The sequence below is a fragment of the Hirundo rustica genome, chromosome 2, assembly GCF_015227805.2.
Source record: "Hirundo rustica isolate bHirRus1 chromosome 2, bHirRus1.pri.v3, whole genome shotgun sequence".
NCBI classification, from domain to species: Eukaryota; Metazoa; Chordata; class Aves; order Passeriformes; family Hirundinidae; genus Hirundo; species Hirundo rustica.
In genome coordinates this window covers 114,842,230-114,868,043 of record NC_053451.1, presented here as the reverse complement: position 1 = coordinate 114,868,043, position 25,814 = coordinate 114,842,230, and the positions used below count along the sequence as shown (strand labels likewise).

Below are 25,814 nucleotides of genomic sequence, written 5' to 3'. Positions count from 1 at the left end.
TATTCTACAATTTTGTTCTGTAAATAACAAACGCCTCCCATCCCTTCAAGCTCCTGACTTTCCGTAAAGCTGTAGGGAATGTAAAACTGAGGGCAGCCTTACATGTCAACAGTTTGGGCTTCAACATCATTCAAGGCAAGGTTGGATGGAGCTCTGAGTAACCTGATCTAGTGGAAGGTGTCCCTGCCCAGGTCAGGGGGTCTTTAAGGTCCCTTCTAACCCAGGCCATTCTATGATCACTAAACACATGATAGCTGTGCTCTGCTGTTGTTGGTCAAGGGGTTTTCAGTTGCTTTACGGACTCCAAAATACAGACAAGTTGTGGAACACAATTTTTTATTAATAACAGGCCACATTTGTACTTCGAAAAGAGTGAAATTAAAAGGTGTATTAAAACATACCCACTCTAAGCGATCTATTTTCTTCAGTAGAAAAAAAGCGTACAACAGGTAGAAATTCTATATACACAGTATATCAGTTCTAGTCATCAGCCCCTCCAAACAGTGTTTTCCAGATTGGTACAACGGTGTTAGAACAGACCATCCAGTTCCAGTCCAGCATGAATTTCACCTCTTGACTTGCTCATTTAAGACAAACCACTAAGCACTTAGTCCAGTTTACTGCTCTCAGGATACATACAAGGTAGTACTGTACAGGAAGACAGCAGTGTTAAGTTTTCACTTCTGCTTTTTCTTTTTTTTTTTTTTGAATCCTGCCTTGTTATTAAGTCTGCTTCATAAACTTTATGTACATGCAAATTGTAATCAATGTCTCCATTAAAAAATGTAGCAGAAACCTGATTAACTGTATCTTAAATAGTCCTTTCTTCAACTCCTGCAATAATTTCAAGCAGACTGCTGTTGTGTTTATTCTACACTGGAGGCTTTCAGCCCAAAATATTGATCGCGGCAATGAACCATTAATCTATGCCATCTTTTTTTTTTTTTTTTCTTTTTGTTTTGAAGAAAATAATAAAAAAAAGCATAATGTTAGTTCTTAAATTAGTTTGGCACATAAGAAAAAAAAAAAAAAAAAAAAAAAGGCAGGGGGAACGCACAAATCACATCCTTCTCTCACAATGTCCCTGGGAGGGGAATGTCCAGATCCAGGCAGGGTGGGCAGGCACAGAATGAATGACACAGACCACGGCAGACTCCAGCTCTTGGCCTTGCACCTGGCCTCAGTCTCACTCAAACACCTCAGTCCATCAGCTGCCACCGCTGGTGAGCGCATCCCTGCGCAGCTTGAGGAGGCCCTGAGCTCCAGCAGCCTCCTCACCCCAGGTAGAAAAGCACCCCTCGGCACGGTTTTCTTAAGTGTCACTTAACAACACAGTAAGCGAGCTGTTCCTGCTCTGCTGGGCAGGCGGGAGCAGGGTCTGACACTTGGGTCTCGGCATGTCAGTGTGAGCCCCGTGCTTCAGGAGAACCTCCACCGCTTTCACGTGCCCCCCTCGCGCAGCCAGGTGAAGGGCCGTGAACCCCTCGCTGTCACAAACATCGATACTTTCTGCGCTGACGAGTCCTTCCACTACTTCAGAGTGCCCGTTTTCCGCTGCAAGGTGCAACGCTGTCCTGTTCAAAGGGCCTCTGGCTAGAACGCTGGCCCGCTCATCCATCAGCAGCTTCGTGGTGGCTAGGTGGCCGCTGCGGGACGCCAAGTGCAGGGCCGTGTACCCTTCCGCCGTGGCGGCCTCGATGTCGGCGCCGTGCTTGAGGAGCAGCCTGGAGGTGCTGGTGTGGCCGGTCTCGGCGGCGATGTGGAGAGCAGTCTGCAGGAGCCCGTTCCTCACGTTGACGTCCGACTCCAGGTCGATGAGGAGGCGGGCGACGCGGTAGTGACCCCGCTGGGCGGCCAGGTGCAGCGAGGTGCGGCCGTCCGCCGTCTGCACGTTGACGTCGGCGCCGCGCTGCTTGGCCAGCAGCTTCACGATGGGGAGGTGGCCCTGCCAGGCTGCGTAGTGAAGGGGCACCCAGTCGTCCTTGCCCTTGACGTTCACGTTGACGCCTCTCCTCAGCAGGATGCGCACGATGTTCTCCTGGCCGTACTGGCAGGCTATGTGGATGGGGGCTCGGCCCTCAAAATCCACCTCGTTTAAGGAGGCGTTCTTATCGAGCAGCATTTTGGTGCTGAAATCGTCCCCGTTTTGGGCAGCAAAGTGAAGAGCGGTCCACTGGTCCTCATCTTTGGCGTTGATGTTGATTTTCCTGGCCATAATCAGCTCCACGATGCTTTTAAATTTCTTCTCGATGGCTATGTGAAGAGGGGTGGACCCTTTCTTGTTGGTGAGGTTAGGGTTAGCATTGTACAGCAGGAGCCATTTGACACATTCTTCTTGACCTGCCTCAACAGCCAAGTGCAGAAGGCTGGAGTTCCCATCTAAAACAACATCAACATCTTGAGGCTGGAGTATCTTCATCAGCTTGCTGGTATCTCCGGACAAAATTGCCTCCGTTAGCTTCCTCTTCTGTATGTCTGTAGTGCCAATATCTAAATGGACACAAGGAAGAAAATTTTTATCATGAGGGTGGTGAAACACTCTAACAGGTTGCCCAGAGAGGTGGCGGATGCCCCATCCCTGAAAACATTCACCTTGATCTAGCTGAAGATGTCCCTGCTCATTAAAGGTCCATTCCAACCCAAACTGTTCTATGGAAAAAAACCAGCCTCACAGTTCTGATACCCATTGAACCTTACCTGCTCATGGTTTAAGCAATGAGCTGCCTGCAGAGCATTCCGCCCCTCCTTGCCCCACAGGAGTCCCAGAACATTTTCAGGTCAGATTTGGGCCCCCACTAACTCTTGTTTCTTGTGGCATGAAAACAAAAGGATGTTGTGGTTTGATCTCCCTGCACTAACCATTGTTTGCATAACTGGAGAACAGATGTCTGGGGTTTGCACTGGATTGAAAGGCGAGGGGGTCTTTGTCACAATGGTCCCAGGGGCTGATGAGAAGGTGGCTTGAGTCCTCTCAAAAATGAAGGTGCTCAGGTTTAGGCTTAGTATAACTGAAAAAGCCACAAACTCAGCTGACCTGACTGGGCAGTGACTTTAATGCCACGTCAAGCGGGACGCTGGACTAGTAGTGACCTCCCTTCCAACCAACCTCTACATGGCTGATTCTGTAATTGTTTTAATGGGAGTTTACTCCTTTACAAAAGTAAATGAGATTTATTATTTCTCATTAGATCATGTTTGGGAACCACATAATTATTTTTATTTTTTTTCCTTCTGAATAACTACCTCCAGTAAACAAATTTGTAGTGCTGACAGCAAGAGAGAGCAAGGCTAACAGTAATTTCCAGAATGTTATTCTACTCTCCAACCCCATGGACTCCCATGCCCCAGTCCAAACAACTACAAAGGAAAACTTGACCATTACCTGAACTCTCCCTTTCAAAGGAAAGGGAAAGGGATCCTCTGGATGAAAAAGCTGAATCTACAGAGGAAACTCCTGAAAGCCGCTTGTCACTGGAGGCAAGTTTGGACTCAGAAGAGCTGCGGCTGAGATCCTCAGGGCCCTCCATAGTCTGTGAAATCCCTGAATCCAACTGGGACAACAACTCTGAGAGACTGTAATCCTTAACTGATGGTAGAGCAGGCTCCTGTTTCTTCTGGGATAGTGCACAAATCCCCTTCAAGAGAAGCACACAAGCATTTTAGAAAGGTCAGCAAACAAAACATGAGGCCCTACAGAAGAAACATAAATTTGTTAGTTTGCAGGTAGCCTTTAAACACTATTTGTATTAAATTAAACCTATGCATAAGGTCACTGATTTTTTTTTCAGAAGCAAAAGGGCAGCTTCCATCAGTACCAACAGAGCCACTAAAGCCATGTGGCTCTTCTGTCTACGATGGTTTTTAAGATCAGTCCCACCCACACAGTTCCAGCCTTTATTTCCTAACTGTCCTGCTCTGTTGGAATTCTGGAATAAATAAAAACCTCACACTGCTCTCCCTCCACAGAATAAGATGCGCTTGCATTTGGTTCTGCTCTGAGGTTTTCTTGAGCTGGTCCTCATGCCCCTGCTGTCATTTGTGCGTTCCAGTCCTTCACCAAGACCCACTTCTATCAGACAAGGTGGTGCTCAAAAGCAGCAGAGAGAAGGTTGCTTGGAACCTTCCAGGGCATAAAGGAGCCTGTTCCTCCCAAAACCCTGCAAGTTCAAACAACAAGTAAAAGAGAAAATACCTCAGGCTGCTGCTCTGGGGCATTCTTGGTGTCCAGGTCCTGAGTTATCATCTCTTTTGTTTCATCTTCCGGTTTTTCACAAAGGGCCTCTGTTTCTGAAGTGATTTCTTTAAAGAAAACAAGAGAAGGTTTTAGTGCTTGGGTTTCTTCAGGAGACTTTCTGAGATAGTCTGCTGCCTTTCTCTACCAATTGAACTTAAAATCTCTGAGACAGTGAGGGAGAAGGACTCCAGTTGTGACCATTCCATCTAGCACCTCCTCGGTGGGCACAAAGTGTGCAGCCAAGCCAAGCCAAGGGTACACAGGGCTGCCCAAACAATTCATTTTCAGTCACACCAGACTGGTGTTACACAGGGGCCACGCTGCAGGACTGTGAAATGGGAACCACTGTACTGCTGGCAGATTTTGGTATGTTTTCTTTCTTAAACGATGGAATCCCTCATTCCTTGTTTGAGCAGGGGGAGAGGGAAGAGGCAAATCTCTCCCATTAATGCTAAATGAAGCTACCTGGTGACAGCGCTTGCTACATCCCTCCGCACACTTGAAGTCGTAACAGGTGCCTTGGACAAGTTCAAACCTTTTACTGGCAGAGAAATGACTGTACAAAGCGTTTCATTAGAAGAAAACAATTCAGTTTCTCAACATACAACAGTACAGATTTCAAGAGCCAGCTCCTTCAACGCTTTGGTACACTGCAAACCCCACCAGCTCCAGCTTGGCCTATGTCCTGACACACACTATCAGAAATAAACATAATTTCTGGCTAAATGGACCAACTGGTTCAGTACACAAGGCCTATTCCTGGCGTGTTTACATAACACCATCATGGTCAGACATGTCCTCAGATAATCCCTTCCTCCACAAATGAGTAAGTGGCCTGTATCATTGTCTCCACCACACAATGTGCTCTATTTATTCTGTCACAGAGCTTCTCAGCGTTTACCCCAAGGATTAGCAGAGTCCTGAGCAATAAGGTGACTCATAGAAGAATAAATGGGCAGCCAAGTTACGAGGAAATCTTACCTTGAAATGTTGGCCGCTCACCAGGATCATCCTGCCAACATTTCTGCATCAGTTTGATCAAGTTATTACATGAATGAGGTCTGGATTTGGAAACAGCAGGTAGCTCTGGGCGGTGGCCTTTAACTACTTTTACCATAATATGTAAAATGTTGTTTTCCTCTGTAAAGCAAAAGCACACAAATTTAGATGTCCCAGCAAAAGGAATCACTTCTCTTTTTTCCAAGAGCATTAACAGTGTTAGGCTCTTATTTTCATTAGGCTGAAAATTTGTTTTCGCACATTTTTTTCTAGATTTCTTAACAATAGGGGAAAAAATTGTTGGTTGTCTTCTCCAACATGGTATTTTTTAACGCAGTAACACCTGCTTCTTATCACTTAAAAACCATTTTCAGCGAGTGACTGTGGTTTTTTACCACCCATTAAAGATAAAGAACAAAAGGAAAAAAACAAACTCAAACAGTTCTTTGCTACCTCTCTTTGGATTTCCGTATCTGCTGTAAGAAAACAGAACCTTCGGTTTTATTTTAGACCAGGTGCCTGAACTATTCATAAAGGTGAAGGAAGAACACAGATCAAGAGGTGCAGTAATGCAGCTCCTGACTGTAAATCAACCACTGGGCTAAGTGGAATCCCTCACTGGGAGAAAAAACTAATAGTAGGCTGGAACTTGTTGGGACATGTTTGCTATACATAGGCCAGTCACAGACACAGGAAAGTCATAAAGAATAAATAGCTGCTGTTGAGCGGTGCATTTACTGTGGGGTGGAACAGGGCTTATTCTCACAGACAGCTTCTATTTATTTAATTTTTTTTTTTTAGGGACAAATCTGTACCCACAATCTACAAATAAACTACAGAACCTCTCTACAGAGGAGCTGCTCCTGAACAACAGCACTGCTGCCTGCCAGGTTGGCTTTGCCACATACTGATCTGAAGCCGTGCAGCAAACTCTAGCAGAAGCAAAATTGTGCAGACAAGGGCCCCTGCAGCAATGCAGGTTCTGCTTTCACCACGTAGGACAAAGGAGGACTTAAGCTTGTGATCAGAATTTGAAGAGCTTAGAAGTGTCTTACCACATAAGACTGTCAGAATCTGGAGGTCATGCACAAAAATCTGGGGCTGGTGAGGCATATGTGTGCTTATCAATGGGAAAAAGGAAAAAAAAATCAAAACCAAGATAACACACAGTTTACCTGCAAAAGGCTTCTTCTGTGTAAGGACTCCCCAAACCACGATGGAAAAGCTACAAATAATAAGAAGAAAAAATTTAAAAGGTTAAAAAATATTTGTAGAATTTTTTTCAAACAAAACCAAAAAACTCACAGAGGTATAATTTGCTTTCCCTGTCCCTGCACTTTTGCATCTAATTCAGCTGATGAACACACACAAAGATGCAGCTAAGAACCATGATTTCAAAGTCTAGCTTTGGCAGCGAGGAACCTGAGGCAGCAAACACTGGGTCTTGCTGGAGGCTGCCAAGTCCTCCACATCCACCCTGACAAAATCAGAGAAAGCATTACAGTGGATTTAATTTAATGCTTCTACCCTGCAAGATGACTTTAAAGAAATCCATTTAATTTAGAATAAGAGATATCTTCTTAATCTAAAGCTGTCATTTCCTTTTCCTAATAATCTTGCCGTGAAAGAAGAGCCAAAGACCTAGTGATGAAATCCACTGAAGATAACTCAGAATTTTATCACAGACTTGAAAAGTAGGTCAGGATGTACCTTCAGAAGGGAATTTAAAGGTGGGCAGAGTGCCTCCCACTGCCAGTTGCTAACAAATAATTTCAAGACCCGGGATCACCTGCAGTTTTTGAAAGGCCTCTACCCTACAAAGACTTTGCAAAACCCAAAGTAAAGGTGACACATTTCTAGATGAGGCTCAGATTGGATTTACGGGTTTCATGCTTAAAAAAAGTTAAAAAGGGCTTGATTTACAGGATTACTAAAACAGCATTTAGGTGTTCTCATAGTTCACTGACCTGTACACATCATGTTTGGTGTCAAAACACCTGTTTTTCTCCTTGATGCGCTCTGGAGGAAGATAGGCAATCGTGCCACACAAGCCATCCATGCTGATGTCATGGGAATGGGACAAGCCATTGCACTTCGCAAGCCCAAAGTCAGAAATCTGATTTAAAACAAAAAAAGAATTGGAGAAGGAAGAAGGTGAGAAAAGTAAGTGCATGGTACTACCAGACTTTCAAGGTGTTCACAAAATATTTCCTGCAAAGAACAGATGCAACAGGATGGCCCAACAAATACAGTGAAGTGCTGTTCAGAGGTAATAAGCCAATAAAACATCTCTGGAAACATAATGGTAGGTTTTTCTTTATTGTTAAGCTAAAAGAAGAAGGGAAAAAAAAAAATACAAAGGCAAGCAGCTTTTGCAAGCAGCAGCATGCCAGGCCATTACATAGCAAACACAACAAACAGTCAAGACAATTTATTGTAATTTAGACCAGTCAAATTTAGCTACTGCAAACTACTTTAAAGTAATTATTGGCCACCCCCTTTCCCTACATAACCTCACGTTGTACGATGTGTTTAAATGTCCTGGCTCTCCAATGAACTCTGGAGAATCACTCTTTCAGGTATCACTGTTACACTGACCATACCAACGAGGACCAAGCCCTACAGCGGAGCCACCAAGTGCTCCAAAAACCCAAAAGGAAACACACACACACCAAAAACCCACACAGGGAACTCTTTCTGGCAGCCAGGAGATACAGCAAGTTGGTGCAGTGACGCAGTGAGCACAGCTGAAATGAGCACAACAAGTGACAGCAAGTTTGTAAGAAGGACACACCTCCACTTTAATTTAAGTGTCAAGCAAATATGCATTCATTTGCTCTCAAAGGCATACCAATCATTGAGCAAACAGATAGGCCAAGGAATTTCCTTTGTCTTACTTATTTCCCACTGGACGAAAACGTCTATTATGCCAAGTGGAAATTTCAAGAAAAGTCAAGTCATTTTGGATCACTGAGCCCAATGATTTTTGTCGACATGCCAGATAAGACTCCCCTCCCCCTAACTTATACATTCTTTTTATCTAATAAATACTCAGGTTTTTTAATGACTCATTCCCCTTTTGATCTTCACAGCTTCTCCTTTGAGAAAGTTTTCCCTCAAAACAACAAGCATAATTAAAAAAAAGCTTTTCTTTTTTTTTTTTTTTTTAATAGGCTCCAACTGCACACTTTGAGAAGTTACTCTCTAAAGATACCACAAAACTAGTTGTAACATGTGCCCATTACTGGAAAGGGAGAAAACTGCTGCCAGCTTCAGCCTCCTGGAGAACAGGCAGGTTACACAGCCACGCAAGGAATCTCCCTTTGCCATAAAACAAACAAAGCAACCCACACAGCTTCAGCAAGAACTTCTCCCATGGACAAAGAGTTCAGCATTCTGAGGAGCTGGAGAAGTCCTGTGTCCTAGAACACAGCTATGTCTAACCTGTTGTCCCTCTTTAGTCTGTAGGGTAATGTGGGAATGACTTGAGAACAAAAAAGTCCACACACAGGGGAAGAAAAAAAAAAAAAAGGAAAAAGCAAAGTCATCTGGAGGAATAGTTCTCATCGTTGTACAGCTATACTCTCAAGAGAGGGATCGCTGGACTCCTCAGCAAGCCAAGCACTGGAGCCCAGGAAGGCAGGAAGCAGTCAAGAAAGCCTCGTCCACATGCCAGATCACCCTGGGAAGAGTCAAATCGACCACTGCAGGAAATGCTGCATGAGTCTGGGGCACTTGGTGCTCCACAGGAGAACAAAAGCCCAACCCCAGCATCACACCAGGCTGTGGTGTCAGGTTAATAAATGAACCGAACGCTGCAAGTCTGAACGGATCCGACGTGGTGAAGCGCTGCTCTCCTTTGATTAACGTGAAGCAGAGGCTTGTGTACACCTCAAGAAATCCAGGCATAATTAAAGCCACACACCTCCCTCTTTGTCTAAACAATGCCGTGTTTCCTACTGCGCGAGTTAAGAAATAAAGATGAAATGCAGACAGCAGGGTGACACTCCCGTGTTTGGAGCCACCAGCTACGGTGTGTGAATCTAAGGCTGGGGGCTAAGGCAGAGCTGAGCACTCCAGACAGAAAAAGTCACCCTACAAACTAAAAAATAGCTAAGGTACATAGCACACACCCTCCCTGGGCTAGCAAGAACTTCACTTTGTGCAACTGTCCGTACCTAGTGCGAAGGACTGGGTGTTACACTAATTAATAAAAAAATCACCTGTAGAGCAGAGCTTTGACCTTATCAAATTCTGCAGGAGAAAGCACTGGAAATTGAGGAATTGTTATCGTGCAAGCTGCAACAAAATAGTGACATCCTGCAGACAGCTTTTCCTGGCTTTTATTAGCTCCTCTAGGGTGAATTTTCCATGCTGCATGGTGTATTTAGGCATGCAGGTTTCTTTAAACACCGGTGGGAACTGCGCAGTGGGTGGAAGATCCAGCCATTTAACTTGCCTGTTTTGCCTTTAAATTGCTCGCCAGGCACCTCGTTCTGCAACACCCTTGCTGGGCAAGGCAGCGAAAACGGAGCACCCTTCCCCAATCCTTCCTACACATCCTCGCTGATCCCTGCAGCCCACCCGGGCTCTGCCCTTCCCCTAAATTCCGAGGGAATCCGCAATCTCTCTCCTCACAGCGGCGATTCCAGGCGGGTCCCTTCAAAAGCGCACGCGGTATCAGCAGGGGAGACACGGAGGCGACAGACTGCTCCATGCAAAACCCGCGGCGGGGAGGTGGGAAGAAGAGAAAGGAGCCTTGGCCAAAGCCCACGCAGGCAGTGGGATGGTTCATGTTCAGGCAGCTCTGCTCCTTAAAGGGCTGCATGAGAACCAACACGTGAGCGCCGAGCAGGGACCGGGAGCTGCACGTGTTCTCCTGCCCGCTTCCAGGAATGCTCGCTTTTCTTGAAGGATTCCAAGATCTGAAGATTTCTATCTATTTTTTTAAAAAATTATATTTATTTATTATATTTTTTATTTTATTTTTCTATCTATTTATTTCTTTTTATTTTCAGTTCATTCAGTTTATTTTAGTTTGCTTTCAACTCAAGCGCACAAACCTTTCTCTGCTTCTGCCATCCGTGGGTCTTTCCATTCTAGTTTGTACAAAAAAACACTCACTTGGCAAAGTTTTAGATGCTTTAAGAAATTATTTTTGTTGGGTTTTTTTTTGAATTTTGTAATTTTTTTTTGTATTTTGTAATTTTTTTGTATTTTGCGATTTTTTTGTTTTGGAAATGAGAAGATATGCTCGCGTTAACTACAAGAGCTACTACAGTCAGCTATTCCCAACATTGCAGGGATCTAGTTCCCAGGAACAAAATGAGGAATGGGCTATTTTTTTTTTAATGATGACTCCTGACAGACTGCCCTGAACTCTGCTCTCACCCCCTGATGTCCTGAGCTCTGCAATTAGCTCCCAATGCTTTATGTCATTTTTCTACACGCAAAACTCAAGAACTGACTGCAATGCATTCAGTGACAGAGTTCACCAAAAGGTTTTCTGCATCAAATGCACTGGATTAATTTTTAATCTCTGCTGGAACATCCAGTATTTGTCTCTGTACAAAGTCTCTGCACTTGGATACTGAGAATGCCCCCACATTTGTCTGTGGGGTATTCGGGTGTCTGGTGGCAGGGGAAGCTTCCTTTGTTTGCTTTTTCCTGGGGGTATGGGAAAAAGGCTGTTACATTTTTGTTCTTAAGAAATGCCTGAAAATTTTAAGAAATTTGCACGGGTCACAGATTTGGACTATGAAAAATTATGACTAAAAATTAATTCCAAATACCAACACAACCTTTGCTTCAAACCTAGGTCTTTACCTCAGCTATTATGATTGCACTTCACTTAGCTTCTAAAAAGAATCTTTCTGAAACAGAATGTATTTCTTTCCTTTTCCAGCCTGCCCTGAAACTTTTAACTCCTCCAAACCCATGTCAGGTGGGACATTTGTAATGCTCTTCTCAGAAGGAGCACAAACCAAAGCCAAACACCCATTTCAATCCATCATGAATCTGCATTACTGTAACAGGGATGGTTTTGTTCCCTCCCCTGTGCCACCACAATTAGATCAATCAGAGAACTGATCAAGGTGCAAACCAGCTTTGTTGGTTGGGATTAAAGAGCCGTGCAAAAACAGCCCTGCATGGAAACCTTGATCAGGAAGGGTAGGAAACAAGAAGGGACACACAAAACCAAGGCTCTCCTCAGCTGTAAGAACAGGAGAGCAATTGCAGCTGATAAAAAACTGGCTGTGCTACTACACCAGGCAGTCTAATAAAAAGGGACAACTGCTCTTTACCAGTCTGGCCTCTGGGTATTGCTTGGACCTACAGTTAACAACCTACATGAAGGAGCTTTCTGATGATGAAATTTGCCATCTGACTAGGCTGCTTCTAACACCATGCTCAGAAATTTTGTAGTTGGAACAAATAAAAGTGAAGACCACGGAGGCAACCTTTCCATCAGGAGCATCAGCACGATACAACACAGCAGCAAACTTCACACTGGTTTAAACTGGAGAACTGGGGAGGGGAGAAAAGCAACTACAGAGAGCTTAAAGCAGTGCACAGCTGAGAGCAGCTCGTTCTGCTTCAAGTTCTTTAAAACCAAAATCTAAGAGATGAAAAACAACTGGTCAGGCTTGTCTCTTTGTGTACATGAACCCACACATACATACACGTATGTCTGCATGTGTATGTGCACAAATATATATATATATATATATATATATGACAAGATGAAGAGCTGCAAAAAATCCAGGCTACAGTGTGGGAGAAACCAGAACTTAAAAATAATGTTCCTGCCTGAAAGTATCAAGTTGCAGGTTGGCTTAATTTTAAACACCTGAACAAAAAAGCAACACTCTTGACCATGAGATTTAGGAAGACAGGAAACCTGTGAAGCAGCAACAGAGATCACGAGGGCATGGCAGCTGGCAACAAGTTGGGCACGAGATTTCTGCACGTGGTGGGGTGTTTACTGTCCTACCAAGGGCCCTGCAGAGAGATCACATCGCAGCAGGGAAGGAGCAAACTCACGAGGGCAGCGCTGGAATGTGGCATTGCTTCCCCTGTGCCAGCGATTGCCACATCACAGTAGCTCAGGGGACACATCCAGAATGTGTGTGGAGGGCAGGAGAGCTGAAGAACGAGCTCAAAAGATGTGGTCCGGTTGAGCAAAGAAGCAGATGTCAGACAGCATGTAACTATTGAAAGACTGAATATAAAGAACACTGGAGAAAGAGGCAAGGGAGGATCTTGTGGGTACAAATAGAAGGCTGACACGAAAGAAGAAAAAAGACGAGGCTGATCCCTGCTAGCAAAGCCTGCCTGGGTATGGAATAATCCTGCCAAGGAAAGCAGAGTGTTTAAGGCAAACAAGATGGAGCAGGAGATGGCAGGGAAGGGAGCTCCCACCACCAACTCATGAGGGAGGATGAATGCATCCACCTCCCAAAAAACAGCAAGGCTTCACCTTGAGCTGCACGTATCACACACAAGTATTTAAAATCACCAGGGAATCCCCCAACGTGCCTTTGGTAAAGTCAATATCTGTCTATCTATATCGCTGCTCTGGCTAATCCCATCCTCCTAATTACCCTCCCAATTCAGCACAGGCTTATGTAATGCCCAGGCTTTATGCTATGGAGGCACCCACTTGATGATAAGTTCTGTACAGCAGCACTGCCTTAGTCACCAGCCTCACTCAGGGCTTTACAGTGAGCACAGTGCTCGTAAAAGAAGCAGGGTGTGTTAGCACTTAAGTGCAGGACGGCACAGCAGCAGTTCTAATGCTCTCCACTGGAAGACTGTCTGTTTCCTGGCTCAAGGGCAAACAGTTTGTAAAAGTCCTCCCTACCTCCAAACTCTTCTTTTGCAGTCTGCAACATCTCTTCACTCACCTTAGGACTCTATTAGGGACAGGTCACATACAAAATTAATGCAGACATTTAAAAACACTTCAATCAGCAGCTCCATTAGCCTTCCAGCAAGAAAATGCACATTAAATCGAGCTGCAGGGTCTGAAATTTAATTATAAATTTCACGTCACGCAAAAAGAAGGTTTGGGGCCACATTTTTAAAGGGAAGGCGCCTCACAGAATATGTTCATCTCTTATTTTGCATATAGGTTCCTGCGCCTGCTTTGCTTCTTGGAGGGCTTTCCAAGGTGCCTGTGGATGTAAAAGACTGCTGGCTGGAAAAGGTTTGGATTAGACCATTCCTTTCTGAACTCCACGGAAAGGATCTGGAAACTTTGATGTCTTCATCAACAGCTCAGGGATGTCAGCAATGACCTCACCAGTGACTTTTTTATTTTTGTACATTTCGCACTTTGCCCCCCTCGCGTTACATCACCACCCAGATATAGGCTGTGCAGCAGGCACTTCAACCTCCTGAAACAGTGAGAAAAACACAGCCTTGCTATCTGCCCTCATGGATGAGTCAAGAATCAGGAATTTAAGAAGTTATGCAAGCAACTATGAACTTTTAAGTAAATAAATACTTAGCAAAGGCTTCTCAGCGCCACTGTGTGAGAACAGGCTTTCAACAGTTCAAATCCTGATGTTCTGGTCAAAATAGCATGACCACCTGTAGATGCCTCCTACCTCAGAAAGAAAATCCTTCTAAGAAAAAAATCACTGAGAGGCCTAGTAAAAAAGCTGACTGTCATGAGTGTGATTTCATTAGTGGTACACATCTCTTATGACTCCAACCCTCTCATGACATCAGGAAATCTTTATTTAATGAAAACTTCATTTTTAGAATGATACAGGAAAGACCAAAGGCACTTGATCAGTGAGGGGCCCAGGAAAACAGGGAGCAGATGATTATGGCACTGCTAGAAAAATATGATTGAACACTAAAAAAAAACCAGGGGAAAAACTGTATTTCAGTCTCTGTGCTCTCAAAAAAGAAAATAGAGAAAGCAAGCACAACCTCCTTGGTCCAGCTAACCACAGAACCTCCATCAAAGAAGCCTAACAAGTTTGCCAGTTTACTCTGGAAATGGATAACGAAAATAATTTCATGCTGTTACAGCCACAAGAAAAATTCCTTTCAGTGACCTGTGGTATGCATGAACAGTCAGGACAGAGATACTTCCTCACTGTACATGCTCTGAGCAAATGGAAATGAGCTGCCTCTGGGAAGGCTTCTCCAGACTCCAGCTGTAAATGAGATCCGTGCATTTAGTGGTGCAAAGACCTAGAACAAGGCAACCACGGCAACTGTGGAAGTGGCAAAAATGATTTAGAGGTTCACACCACTTTTCTCTCCCTGTTCTCACCACCCTGCTGCGAGGAAATTTGTAGCAGGACCCATAAGGTCTCAGAACCAGAGTTCACTTCATCCTTCTAAAAGTTCCCTGACCATACCTCCAATTATGCACTAAAACGGTGCATAAACCAGGTGGATTTATTTAAGGGCTCAATTTGGATGGATTTTAAATTGGGAATCAGAGGGGTTGGGTCAGTGGGCATTTCTCTAACTCTAAAGGAATGCTGCTGGTTCCTCTCAGGCTTTCTGCACCTGGCAGGAGCCACGGGGGAACATCCAAAGGCGGGTGCCGGGCACAGAGTGTCCAGCGCGTACCTTGACGTGGTAGTGGGCATCCAGCAGGATGTTTGCAGGCTTGAGGTCCAGGTGGAGCAGTGGTGGGGACATGCAGTGCAGGAAGTTCATCCCCACCGCTGTCTCGTGGATGATGCGGAAGCGCAATTCCCAGGGCAGGGGCTCGGAGGCCAGGAGCTTCTCCAGAGACCCCGTTTCCATGTATTCCATGACCAAGCCCACCGGCTCTTTGCAGATGCCATAAACGGGAAGGATGTAGCGGAACTTTGCCATTTCCATCTTCCTGGCTTCTTCCAGTAATTCCATGCGCTCCCTGGGTGGAAGAGAACGGGAGGTGAAGGATGGAGCAGCCGTTTCTCCTCAGGCCAGACACATTTCTTATAAAACTGAGCACCACATTTCATTATCAGAACCCCCTGACTAACACACGCTGCATCTCACCGGCCTGCACTCTGGGTGTATTTCCATATTTACTAATTTGGGGTTTTATGCTTTCAGTGGTAGGCAGCTCCCAGCTGCAGGACCACAGGTGAGCCCTACACTTCCGCCATGTGAATATCCTGAGTGCAAAGCCCATCTCCCTGCTTTGGTGGTTATGCTGTGCTGTTCAGAGGAAGGGTGATACACATAGAGCCCAACTTCACCATTGCTGTAACTCCTTGTGCTGAAGTCATTAACTTTTTGTGAGTCACGAGGCAGCGTTAATCAGAAGAGAGGCCGGACAGCATCGCTTCAGCCGCCCTGCTGGTGCATCCTGAGCGTACACAGACCCAAACCTCTGGACCCACCACTGAGGGGAGCAAACTGCCTGCTGTAACCAGGGAGTCACAACGAAAGCCTCCCCAAAACGCAGATTTGACAAATCCAAAACTGCAGGCACACAGCTCCAGCAGGAGCCAAAAACTCCTGGCACCCCATTTCCAGTGATGTAACAGGCCCGGGCCTGGCAGCTCTAATGAGCACCCCGAGTTGTTTACAGGACACTTCAGCCTGACCCTGCACAGGGTTAAGTGTTACTCAGTCCCAGCTGCAGCCTCCCAGGTCAAGACCCTTAATTGCTGTGCCTTTCTTCTGCACCTCACTCATTCTGGAACACTCCACAAGGCCTCAGGTTGGAAAGAGGAAACAAGGGTCCTCTCCCCAGGCTGGCTGTGCCCACAAAGAGGGGCCACACTTGATGGTTTAAAGACCCTTCAATCTGTAAAAACTGCATTATTAGTGATTATGAGCTCTGCCCAGAGCAGCTTTGGGCACAGACACATCACTGCTGCTGCCACAGATTCACAAAGGAGGGCACAGGAAGGTCAGACAGGTCACATTTCCTGAGCAGACCCTCTCTCATTACACAACAGCTCCTGCAATGCACCCAAGGATGTCCACACCGTCTAATGGACAACAATTCCTGAAGTAACAGGATAAAGTTTGTGCTCTGTGCCACCAGCAAGTGATGCCAGTTACCACGGTGGGAGCCTCATGGCAGAACCTCTGCTCAATCGAACAGTTTTGGTTTTAAAATTTCAAATCCAGGGCCAGCTAGTAGCACTGCCCACTTCTAAAAAGAGAAAACACCGAGTCCAGCCCGCACACAGCCAAGTCTTTTCTTCTCAAGCATCCCCCAATGCCTGGATGACCTGGGAGAAGCTGAAACACAGCCTGTGAAGGACCCTCAGATTTTGGGAGCCGTCATTTGGCCCTCAGGCAGCAGGACACTCCTCAAGGCTGGGAATGTGCTCTGCTGCCTGCTCACCTGCTGTGGCAGCCTGCGATACCCTGCTGCAGGTAACATTTCCCACCAGGGCACGGCCAGCAGCAGCAAACCTATTTCAGAGGCAAGATCAGGCTGAAGGATGGTCTAAAGAGGGGCGAACACGCTGAGAGAGAAACAAACAAAAAAAAAGATAAGGGAGATCTTTCCTACTAACCGTGTTGGCTCCCTACAGCAACTTTCTTGTGAAATAATTGCCTTTGCAGACAAGTACCCAGTTTGCTCTTTGGCACGCTGGAAGGGAGCGCCTATGAATAACACAACCAACTCCTTGCCCTCAAGCCACACGCATAGCCAGCATAATTCACCGGGCTGAGCGCTGGAGTCAGGGATGTAAAATACCTGTCTGAGCCCTCCCAGGCAAAGCCAGAACCCAGCAACAGCCAAAGTCTGACGAGAACCACTAGACTCCTCGGGAATGGGGCTCTCAGGCTAGCAACAGCCTCAGAGAGCATCGCCAAAAACACAGATTGGCTGCTGGAAATGGGGCGTTTTCTTAAAAAAAAAAAAAAAAAAAAAAAAAAAAAAAAAAAAAAAAAAAAAACCCAGGATTTTCTCATTAAAATAATTCTTTAAAAAACCCCTCCCTTTCTGCTTGGACCAGATCCAGCTAATTGAGTGAATTAACAGAATAACAGGCGAGTGCCCTCTATCTAATCTGGCTGTTTAAATAAAGCCCCCATGCCACAATTACCACCCTTAGCACTTTCCCATACCCAGAGCATTCAAAACCGAATCAGCCAGAGGCCTGGGACAGGTCGTCGGCTTTCAAAAGGGCTCCCTGTCACCTTTTGAAAGCAGAAAAGGAGAGAAGACAAAAGAAGCGAAGAGAGCCAAAGCGGTTATTAGCCAAGCGCCGCAGCGCGCTTGCATTAATGGCATTAACACAAACAGCTCGTTAAGCCAAGATCTCCTCCACCAGGCAGAGATCAAAGGTCTCTCCCTTCCCTTTCCCCTCGCAAGATGCCACCGGCGCTGGGCACAGAGCGAGGCGTTCTCGCCCATCGCCTCAACACACGAGCGCTAATGCTGCAACAAAGGCTGCTGCCCTTGGGGATGGAGCCTCCAAGTTCACATCCAGCAGATCAAAGGATGGGGAGCGGGGGTGTGTGTTGGACCGCTCGGTTACTCCGGGGCTCAGGAGCTACTCCGAGCTACCCCGAGTGCAGGAAAAGCGAAGCTCCTGGTGGGGTTTCTCAGCGGAGAGCCACAGGTCTGGCCTCTGTTAGAATGGTTTCTCATTTAATGCCCACGCGGTTAAAGAGTCGGAATTATCTTCTCTAGGCGCCTCGGCTCCGCTCCCCTCTCCCTCCAGGAGTATATCCAAACTTTATCATAATGAAGGAAAAAAGGGAAAAGAGGGGGGGGGGGGGGGGGGGGGGGGGGGGGGGGGGGAAAAAAGGGGAAAAGTGGAAAGAGGAGAAAAATGGGGGGGGGGGGAAAGAGGAACAGAAAAATGGACGGAGGAAAAGGGAGGAACCTTACACACAGGACAGCTGAGGTCATGAAAATGATGGGATGCACACACTTTCTCCTGTAAATAGTACCAGAAGACAGGGGCCCACACATCAAGAGCTCCAGCACTGGGTCCAGTGCCAAAGAGCATCTCTGTCAGAGAATTCAGTACAGAGCAGTCGTTTTCAAAGCAGCTAGAAATATTATATGAATTGGAGACCTCCAAAGAGCTGTCTGCTTCCCCTCCAAGTCAGACAGGGCTGCATTCCTTGGGTTCTCCTGGAGAGACAAGAGCCTTGCCCTTGCCCACTGCCCCAGTCCTCAGGGCCCAGCCCTTGTCCCACAAACCCTGCCACAAGAACAGCAGGAATTACAGCTGTACCTGCATTTGCATGGATCCAATCTTTGTGCCCTAGAGATAACACTGCTGTAAAAACTACAACCTTAGACTCACCAGGCAGTCCTTGCAGTTTTATATTCCCCCACCACCACATTTCCCTAATGGAGTCTGAGACACAGCAGTTAAAGTTGCTCCAGAGAAACTCAAAAAGTTCCTCCAGAGAAGCTCAGCACTTGTAATGGGGCCATTTGTGTGAACCACCTCCAGACACAGAGCAGCCAGGCTTCTCCCAGCCCACAGGAGATCCAGCCCTGCTCTGCAGTCAGGAATTGAAGTTACCCCTTCACAAACTGCTGGTGGTGCAGAGGGGGGTGCACCAAATTACACCAGCCCTGAATGTCCTCTGGAACTCTTCTCATCTGCATCACGGCAGAGGTTTTAAGAGAATACAGTGGCCTCTGCTCTGCAGGGTACATATTTAACAACTTCAACACTCTGCTGACTCTCAGAGAAGAATGTGAACATGAGGAGACAAGAAAACCACTGCATGGTCAGGGCAGAGTATGTTGGGGTGCGGGGCAGAGAAAGGCAGTAAAATCCCTTTTTTCAGGTTAACAGATCTCTGCAGTGCAGTTCTGGCACCAGAGGATTACAGGACAGCCGGACTCTCCCTTACTCTTTAAGAAGCACAAAGTGACTCTTAAGCTCTCCCTACACAGAAGAAGACATTCATTCACCTTCACCACCTCAATAAATGCAGCATCCACTAACAGCCAGGCACAACCTCCACAATTTCACAGTCCTGCTCCATTCCCAAATCCAGGATGTGCAGAGGGAGATACATGTAGGGCTTTGCTTGTTTTGTGTTTGGGTTGTTTTTTTTTGTTGTTGTTGTTTTTTTTTTTTCTTTTTTTCTTTTTCCTTAATCAAGAAATTTTTTTCCACCTCCACACCCTGTAGTTACTCCCACGGCCAACACCTCCAGTAAAGATCCCTCTCCAGGAAATTTTTATGTTTAGCAGAAGAAATCAACAAAGGATTCTCTCTCTCCGAGCTTGCCACTGTTTTTCTCCAGACCACACTTCCATTCTGGCCCACAAGGATGAAGAGAAGAGATTTCACCCTCTCTCTCCACTGCAAGTCCTGGGGGAGAGGCTCCTCCACCTTTCTGGGTCCAGCTCTTTTGCTCAGCTTTACCCTGAACCTCTCCATCCTGAGAGCATCCAGAGTCCCACGTGAGAAACGAGATCTCAGGAGAAGGGAAGGTGGGAGCAAATAAGGTGTTAGGAATGGAATTTGGCTGGATTGTCTGGAGAGCTTGGGCTTAAAGGTAGAAAACGCTTCTGGCTCTGCATTCAGTTTTTCTTCTGCTTGAGGCCACTTGGCTCTAAGATGTGATAATTGCCAAGGGAATTACTCCAAATCTCTCACTGTCTGCAGAAACACAGTAAGAGAGACTACACAGAGTATTACCACCACCAAGCCATTACAAACAGGGTTTTAATGTGGTACCAAATAAATACATCAGAAAAAAGCCTCTGTGCTTTTCAGCTAATGTTTCTGATACCACTGGCAATTCTTCTGACTCTTCACAGGGTTCCAAGAAACAGCTAGTCAAGTTAATCTCCTGGATTAACAATCTAATTAAACAGGCTTGTTGCAACCTGCCACCTAAAGAGGCTGTGGTTGATTCTGTCTGTGCCCCCCACCCCACCATTTGAATAGCAGAAGCTTATTAGAAAAGTTTTGGGTAAAAAGTCTCAGCATAGCCATCTCCTGAAAGGGGTTTGATAGAGCAGCCCGAGGAGCAAAGGAGAAATTAAAAAAAAAAAAAAAAAAAATTAAAAAACCAATCATTTCGCATTTATTTTGCAGGAGCAGCTCTTTCAAAGGCCAGGAACACTCCAATTTCTTATCAATGCTCTCCACAACCATCTGAAGCACAGATTCTGCAGTAAAATAGTGTTTCAAGAAGTGGATTACTAAAATCAAGCAGAAGCTCCAGGAGCCCCATTGCCTCAAAGTTCCCAAATTCTCAAGGCATTTTTTTGCTTACTGAGCTGCATGTTTGTATAGTCTTCCAGTATTTCCAAACCTCACAGCCATGGAGGGACAGGTGGCTCTCTACTGCACGTTATATATTAATAAAGAGATCTGACAGCAAATCTCAAAATTAATTGTTCATATTAAAATAGGTGACAGCATTCTTTATTTCAGAGTGAAAACTAACTTTCGCAGTAAATTTCTAAATGTACACTGCAAATGAAAATTTCTAGCTTGTTTTTAAGACCTGTTTTAATAATAACTTCAAAATTAATCGGCCATGGTCCTATTTTGATCAATAAACATCAAACTTGAAATCTCCTTTGAGGTTTTAATAGTAGGGGGCTTGCAGATTAGCACAATAAAATACACTCTGCAACTTAAAGGTCTTTCCCATTTTATTCACAGACAGAACAGTCACCCTAAGCATTTTGTAAACTCTCCCTCTCCACAGGACATAAAATTTCATTTACTACTCTCTATAAGCCATGACTACTGCAAAGTCAGCAATTCAGATACTGGAAAAGATACTCAGCTACCCCAGAAATCCTGCAGAAGATGGGTTTACAAACATTTTTCAATCCTGAGCTATCTTATCTCCCTCCTTCTGCAGGAAAGGCACCAACAGGAAACCTTTTGTGACTGAGCCACGTCTCAAAAACTGAACTGCAGAATCGGCTTGTGAGCTGGTAGAGATCCCAAAGATCAGGTGCAGCTGGGAAAGCTCCGGGAACAGGACTTGTGCATATTCACGTGCCTCTGCAGAGGCTGAGCTGCTGGAAACCACTGCTACTGTCCCTACAACACGGGGATGTTTCTAAAGGTGGATCTGACAGCCTTCCTCCCCTAGGGAAGGAGACCTGCACTCGATAGCCCCATCCCCAGAGGTGTTCAAGGCCAGGATGGACGGGGTTTGGAGCAACCTGCTCTAGTGGAAGCTGTCCCTGGTCATGGCAAGGAGGCTGGAACGAGATGAGCTTTCAGGTTTTTCCCAACCCAAAGCAATCTGTGACGCTGCGATCACACAGAGACAGCGTAGAGCAGCACAGCCCACCGTGCCCACCAAGGACCACAGCGAGTGCCAGAGGGCAGGGGAGTCCCACCGTGGGGCACCTTCCCTTGCCATACTGCACACCTGCAAGGACTCATCCCGAGCAGACAGACACACGGGGAAGCGCTGCTCCTGCACTGGAGCCGGACACATTTCCCAGCACGGCTCCTTTCAGCACCCGCTCCCTAAAGTCACCAAACCCGCCCGCACCCCGAGCCTGCTGCCAGCACAGGAGTCACAGCTCCAGCACCTGCCAGCTGAAGTCCTGGCTCTTCCCAAACCCCTGCCGTAATCCCATCCCCATCCCCGCTCCTCCGGCCCTTCCCATCCCGGAGCGCTCGGTGCCCGCTGTGGCCGTGCAAGCCGGCACACGAACAGCTTGGGCAGGGCAGGAATGCCTCCCGCACGGCTCCGAGAGAACGGGCAACACATCTGGGATATTTCACGGTATCTGCTGCTGCTGCTGCTGCTGCTTGTGAGACGGGCAGGGCTGCACACAAGGAGCGCCCGGTAGCCCCGCGGCTCCCCGGGGTGACTGAGGGCTCGGAGCGCCCCTGTGGGAAGAGTCCCTTGTCCCCCCATTCCCTTTGTCCCCCCCTTACTTCTCATCCACATGGAGGCTGGGCGAACACTTGATGGCGAGCCAGGTCTTCCAGTGGAGGTGCCGCACCTTGTACACCTGTCCGAAGCCCCCCGAGCCGATCTTCTCCCAGCTGCTGAACTCGCTCTCCTCGAAGGTTTTCAGCAGCCCCATGGCCCAGGGGGAGCCGCCGTCCCTCGCCATGGCCGCGGCTGTGCCCGGACACCGCCCGGCCCCGCGGAGCGCAGCGCAGCGCCCGCCCAGGTGACTCAGGTGTGCCGGGGGGGGCCCGGGCTGCCGTCACTTCCTGGGACGGGCCCGTGGGTGGGTTGTGCTCAGCTCCCTTTTCTCTCCCGGGGCAGCTCCAGAGTTCCCGAGCTGTCCGCAGCTCCCCGGCCACGGCCTTGGGGTGGGAGCGCAGCGCTTCGCACGCCGCTGAGCTGTGACAAATGAGCCGTGACAAACAAAGTGTTAAATAAAGGAGAGGGAAGCGCCAGACACCTCCTTCGTGCCTTTTCTTCTTCCCCTGCCCAGGGAAGGGCGGCGGGTCCGTGTCCCTCCGTCCCCTGGCCTGCGCATCCCGGCCTGGCGTGCGGGCCTGCCCCGGCCTGCCCCCGGCCTGCCCCGGCTGCTCGCTGGCCAGGCACGCTCTGAAGCGACAAAATTTAGGCTCCGGGAAGCTGTTGCCGAGAACTCAGACTCTGTCTCTGTGTTGGAGTGCCTGGCTCATCTAGATTTCCCACATCTCTGGGTTTTAGTTGCCCTGTGGGATTAGAAGCTTTGATGATCCCGGCGGTAGATTTCAGTGCCTGGGTCCTTTTGTGGATCTCATTGCAGGGACCACAGGACCCCCAGAATTGTTTTGTTTGGGAAAAACCTCCAAGATCATCATGTCCAACCTCTGGCCGATCTCCACCTCGTCAACTAAACCATAGCAGTTAGATCCAATATCCAGTTTCTCAAACACCTCCGGGGATGGGGACTCCAGCACCTACCAATGCCTGACCACCCTTTCAATGAAGAAATTCTTCCTGATTCCAACCTAAACCTCCCCTGGTGCAGCTCGAGGCTGTGGCCTCTCCTCCTGTCCCTGTTCCCTGGGAGCAGAGCCCGACCTTCCCTGGATACCCACTCCTGTCAGGGAGTTGCAGAGAGCGAGATGGTCCCCTCTGAGCCTCCTTTTCTCCAGACTAAACACCCTCAGCTCCTTCAGCCACCCTTCACTGGACTGACTCTCTAGATCCTTCACCATCTCCTTTGCTCTTCCCTGGACACACCTCAATACCTTTCCTGAATTTAGGGGCCCAAAGCTGGACACAGGATTCGAGGTGTGGCCTCAGCAGTGCCCAGCACAGAGGGACAATTTCTGCCCTGGTCCTGATGGTCACACTATTCCTGATCCAGGCCAGGTGCCATTGGCCTTCTTGACCACCTGGGCACCCCTGGGCTCGTGTCCAGCCGTGACTCAGACCCATAGACACGGGGTCTCACCCTGTTACTGAGATGCTGCAGCTGGGAGGAAGCAGCCTGCACCCTTTGGTGTGTAACAGGATTGGAGAAGAGGCTGTTCCCCTCTGCATCACAACCTTCACATCTATCACCAGGTCTGAAGGTTAATGAAGCTCACCTTTGTTTGTTACACCAACTATCAGGCTCGAGGTGATTGTTCTAGGCAGCCAGTGTGTGTGTCATTTAATCTGGCAGGTTGGGCAACAGATAGAGGACAATGTGTTTTAAAGCCAGGATAATAGCAGTTCTTTGCAAAGCTCCATTTAAAAAAGAGTCTACAGAGACATTTAATTACTTTCAAAAGACACAGGACATGAAGCCTGTTCTCAAGACTTTATTCCACATGGACTTCTTCCTGCTTAATTTACTCCGGATTAAACTAAACAATGGCTTACTCTGAATGAGTATGCCTTTGTATAAATAAATTTGGAATAAGAAATAGGTGTGTGTAGAGATGAGCCCGTGGGTCAGAGATAACCCAACAATACACCTCTGTCTGGTCTCCTGGATATCATCCTGACCTGTTCTTTTATTTGGGATTCAGCTGATCAGCCTGGGGAGTGTTCCATGCTCTCAAGGTGCTCTGCTTAAACTGAAGGGATTTGGTGAACCAGGGCCCTGGACATTTCTGGAAGAGTGCACAACTTTGTGCACAGCAGATATTTTATTCCTCTAATGATACATTGTCATTCAAACCCCTGTTTCACTGGGGAGATGGTGAAAGTTAGGCAAGAGAAAACCCAGCTTGCACTTAGCTGGCAGTGAAGTTTAACCAAAAAGTGAATTGTGCACCTTCTGCCTCCACTGTGATTTGAGAATTGATTCGACAAACACCAAGCACGAAAGGAGTCAGAGCTCATGGCACAACATGGAAAGAGCTCATCTGAGAGAATTTCAGTTACTTACACGCTTTCAAAAGGGCTGGGCCTAAATAAAATTCACATATAAGGTGCTTAGAGGACTGGCTTCCCAGGGCTCTGAGCTTTTCCTTGATGAAGTGTAGGAAGGCTGGAAAAGGACACCGGAAGAACTGGCCTTCAAGAGGCAGAAAAAAGAAGCCAGCAAGGGAATTCCAGAGTCAGGTCACAGAATAAAAATGAATGAATGAATGAATTAATTAATTAATTAAAAATTAAAAATATTCTAACAACTGGTCAGGCTGACAAACAACAGTCAGTACTAGGTTTATTGAGAACAAATCTCATGCAAGCGACCTAATTTATATTTAGTGGCAAGGTTACCAGTTTCATGTCATTCCTTCTCTCCTCTGTGTGTGTGTTAGCAGGGGCAGCACAGAGCAACTCTCTTCTTCCTCTGCTTCATTGTCTTGCAGTCCCTTCAGAGAACAGGATTCAATCCAATGCTTCAGCTTGCTCTTTTTAGAATGGAATGCTTCTAAAGGCATGAGTGAATTCAACCAGCCTGTTGCTTCATCAGCTCACAGGACACCTGTGTTAGGGCTAAAATATTTTGCTTTTACATTCTGTGAACAGACAGCAGCTGGCAGCTAGGTAGTAGCTTTAAAGCCAATATAAAACAGCACTAATTTGCAAAACTATTAAACAAAAATCCATCTATTTGTCCACTCTGCAAATATTTAGCTATGTGGGTTTTGTTTTGTTTTTTTTTTCCTACACAGATGGTGCAATAGTGCAGCTGGGTTAAGCCAGCCCCAAGCTCTGAAGGAGGCTGCCATCCCCTTCTTGTGCTCCTGTTCACACGGCTGCGTTTGCACTCACGTGGTTGAACAGTAACTGAATCAGCTCAGTGATCTCACTTGAAAAAAACCTCCCTTGGTTAGTTTTCAGCCAGATCAGAAAGCTGGCCTGACTTACCAGGTGCTCCTTAATGTCAACGGCAAGGCAGGCGAGTGGGCTGGGAGGAAACTGCCTCCGCAAGGAGGTGATGAAAGGGGCATGGTGCAGGGAGACAAGATGCTGGAATTCCCTGCTGGTCTTGGAAAGGGGTACGGTGCAGGGAGAGAAGATGCTGGAATTCCCTGCTGGTCTCTGAAAGGGGCATGGTGCAGGGAGAAAAGATGCTGGAATTCCCTGCTGGTCTTGGAAAGGGGCACGGTGCAGGGAGAGAAGATGCTGGAATTCCTTGCTGGTCTCTGAAAGGGGCATGGTGCAGGGAGAGAAGATGCTGGAATTCCTTGCTGGTCTCGGAAAGGGGAATGGTGCAGGGAGAGAAGATGCTGGAATTCCCTGCTGGTCTCTGAAAGGGGCACGGTGCAGGGAGAGAAGATGCTGGAATTTCTTG

The 25,814-nt window shown here is 47.0% G+C and overlaps 1 protein-coding gene across 2 annotated transcripts; it reads right to left on the bottom strand.

Annotated features, from left to right (window-relative positions):
• Positions 1–354: 354 nt before the first annotated feature.
• Positions 355–22,286, bottom strand: RIPK4 (receptor interacting serine/threonine kinase 4). 2 transcript variants are annotated; one of them, XM_040057276.2, is made up of 8 exons: positions 22,066–22,286; positions 14,831–15,122; positions 7,201–7,349; positions 6,409–6,458; positions 5,216–5,374; positions 4,193–4,299; positions 3,383–3,635; positions 355–2,490 (listed from the first exon to the last, which is right to left on the bottom strand). In XM_040057276.2, the coding sequence occupies exons 1-8, from the start codon at positions 22,245–22,247 to the stop codon at positions 1,313–1,315; spliced, it is 2,370 nt and encodes a 789-aa protein (XP_039913210.1). In that variant the 5' UTR covers positions 22,248–22,286; the 3' UTR covers positions 355–1,312. The 2 variants fall into 2 exon arrangements, with proteins under 2 accessions (XP_039913210.1, XP_039913211.1); XM_040057277.1 differs by lacking the exon at positions 22,066–22,286 and adding an exon at positions 17,291–17,418.
• Positions 22,287–25,814: the final 3,528 nt, after the last annotated feature.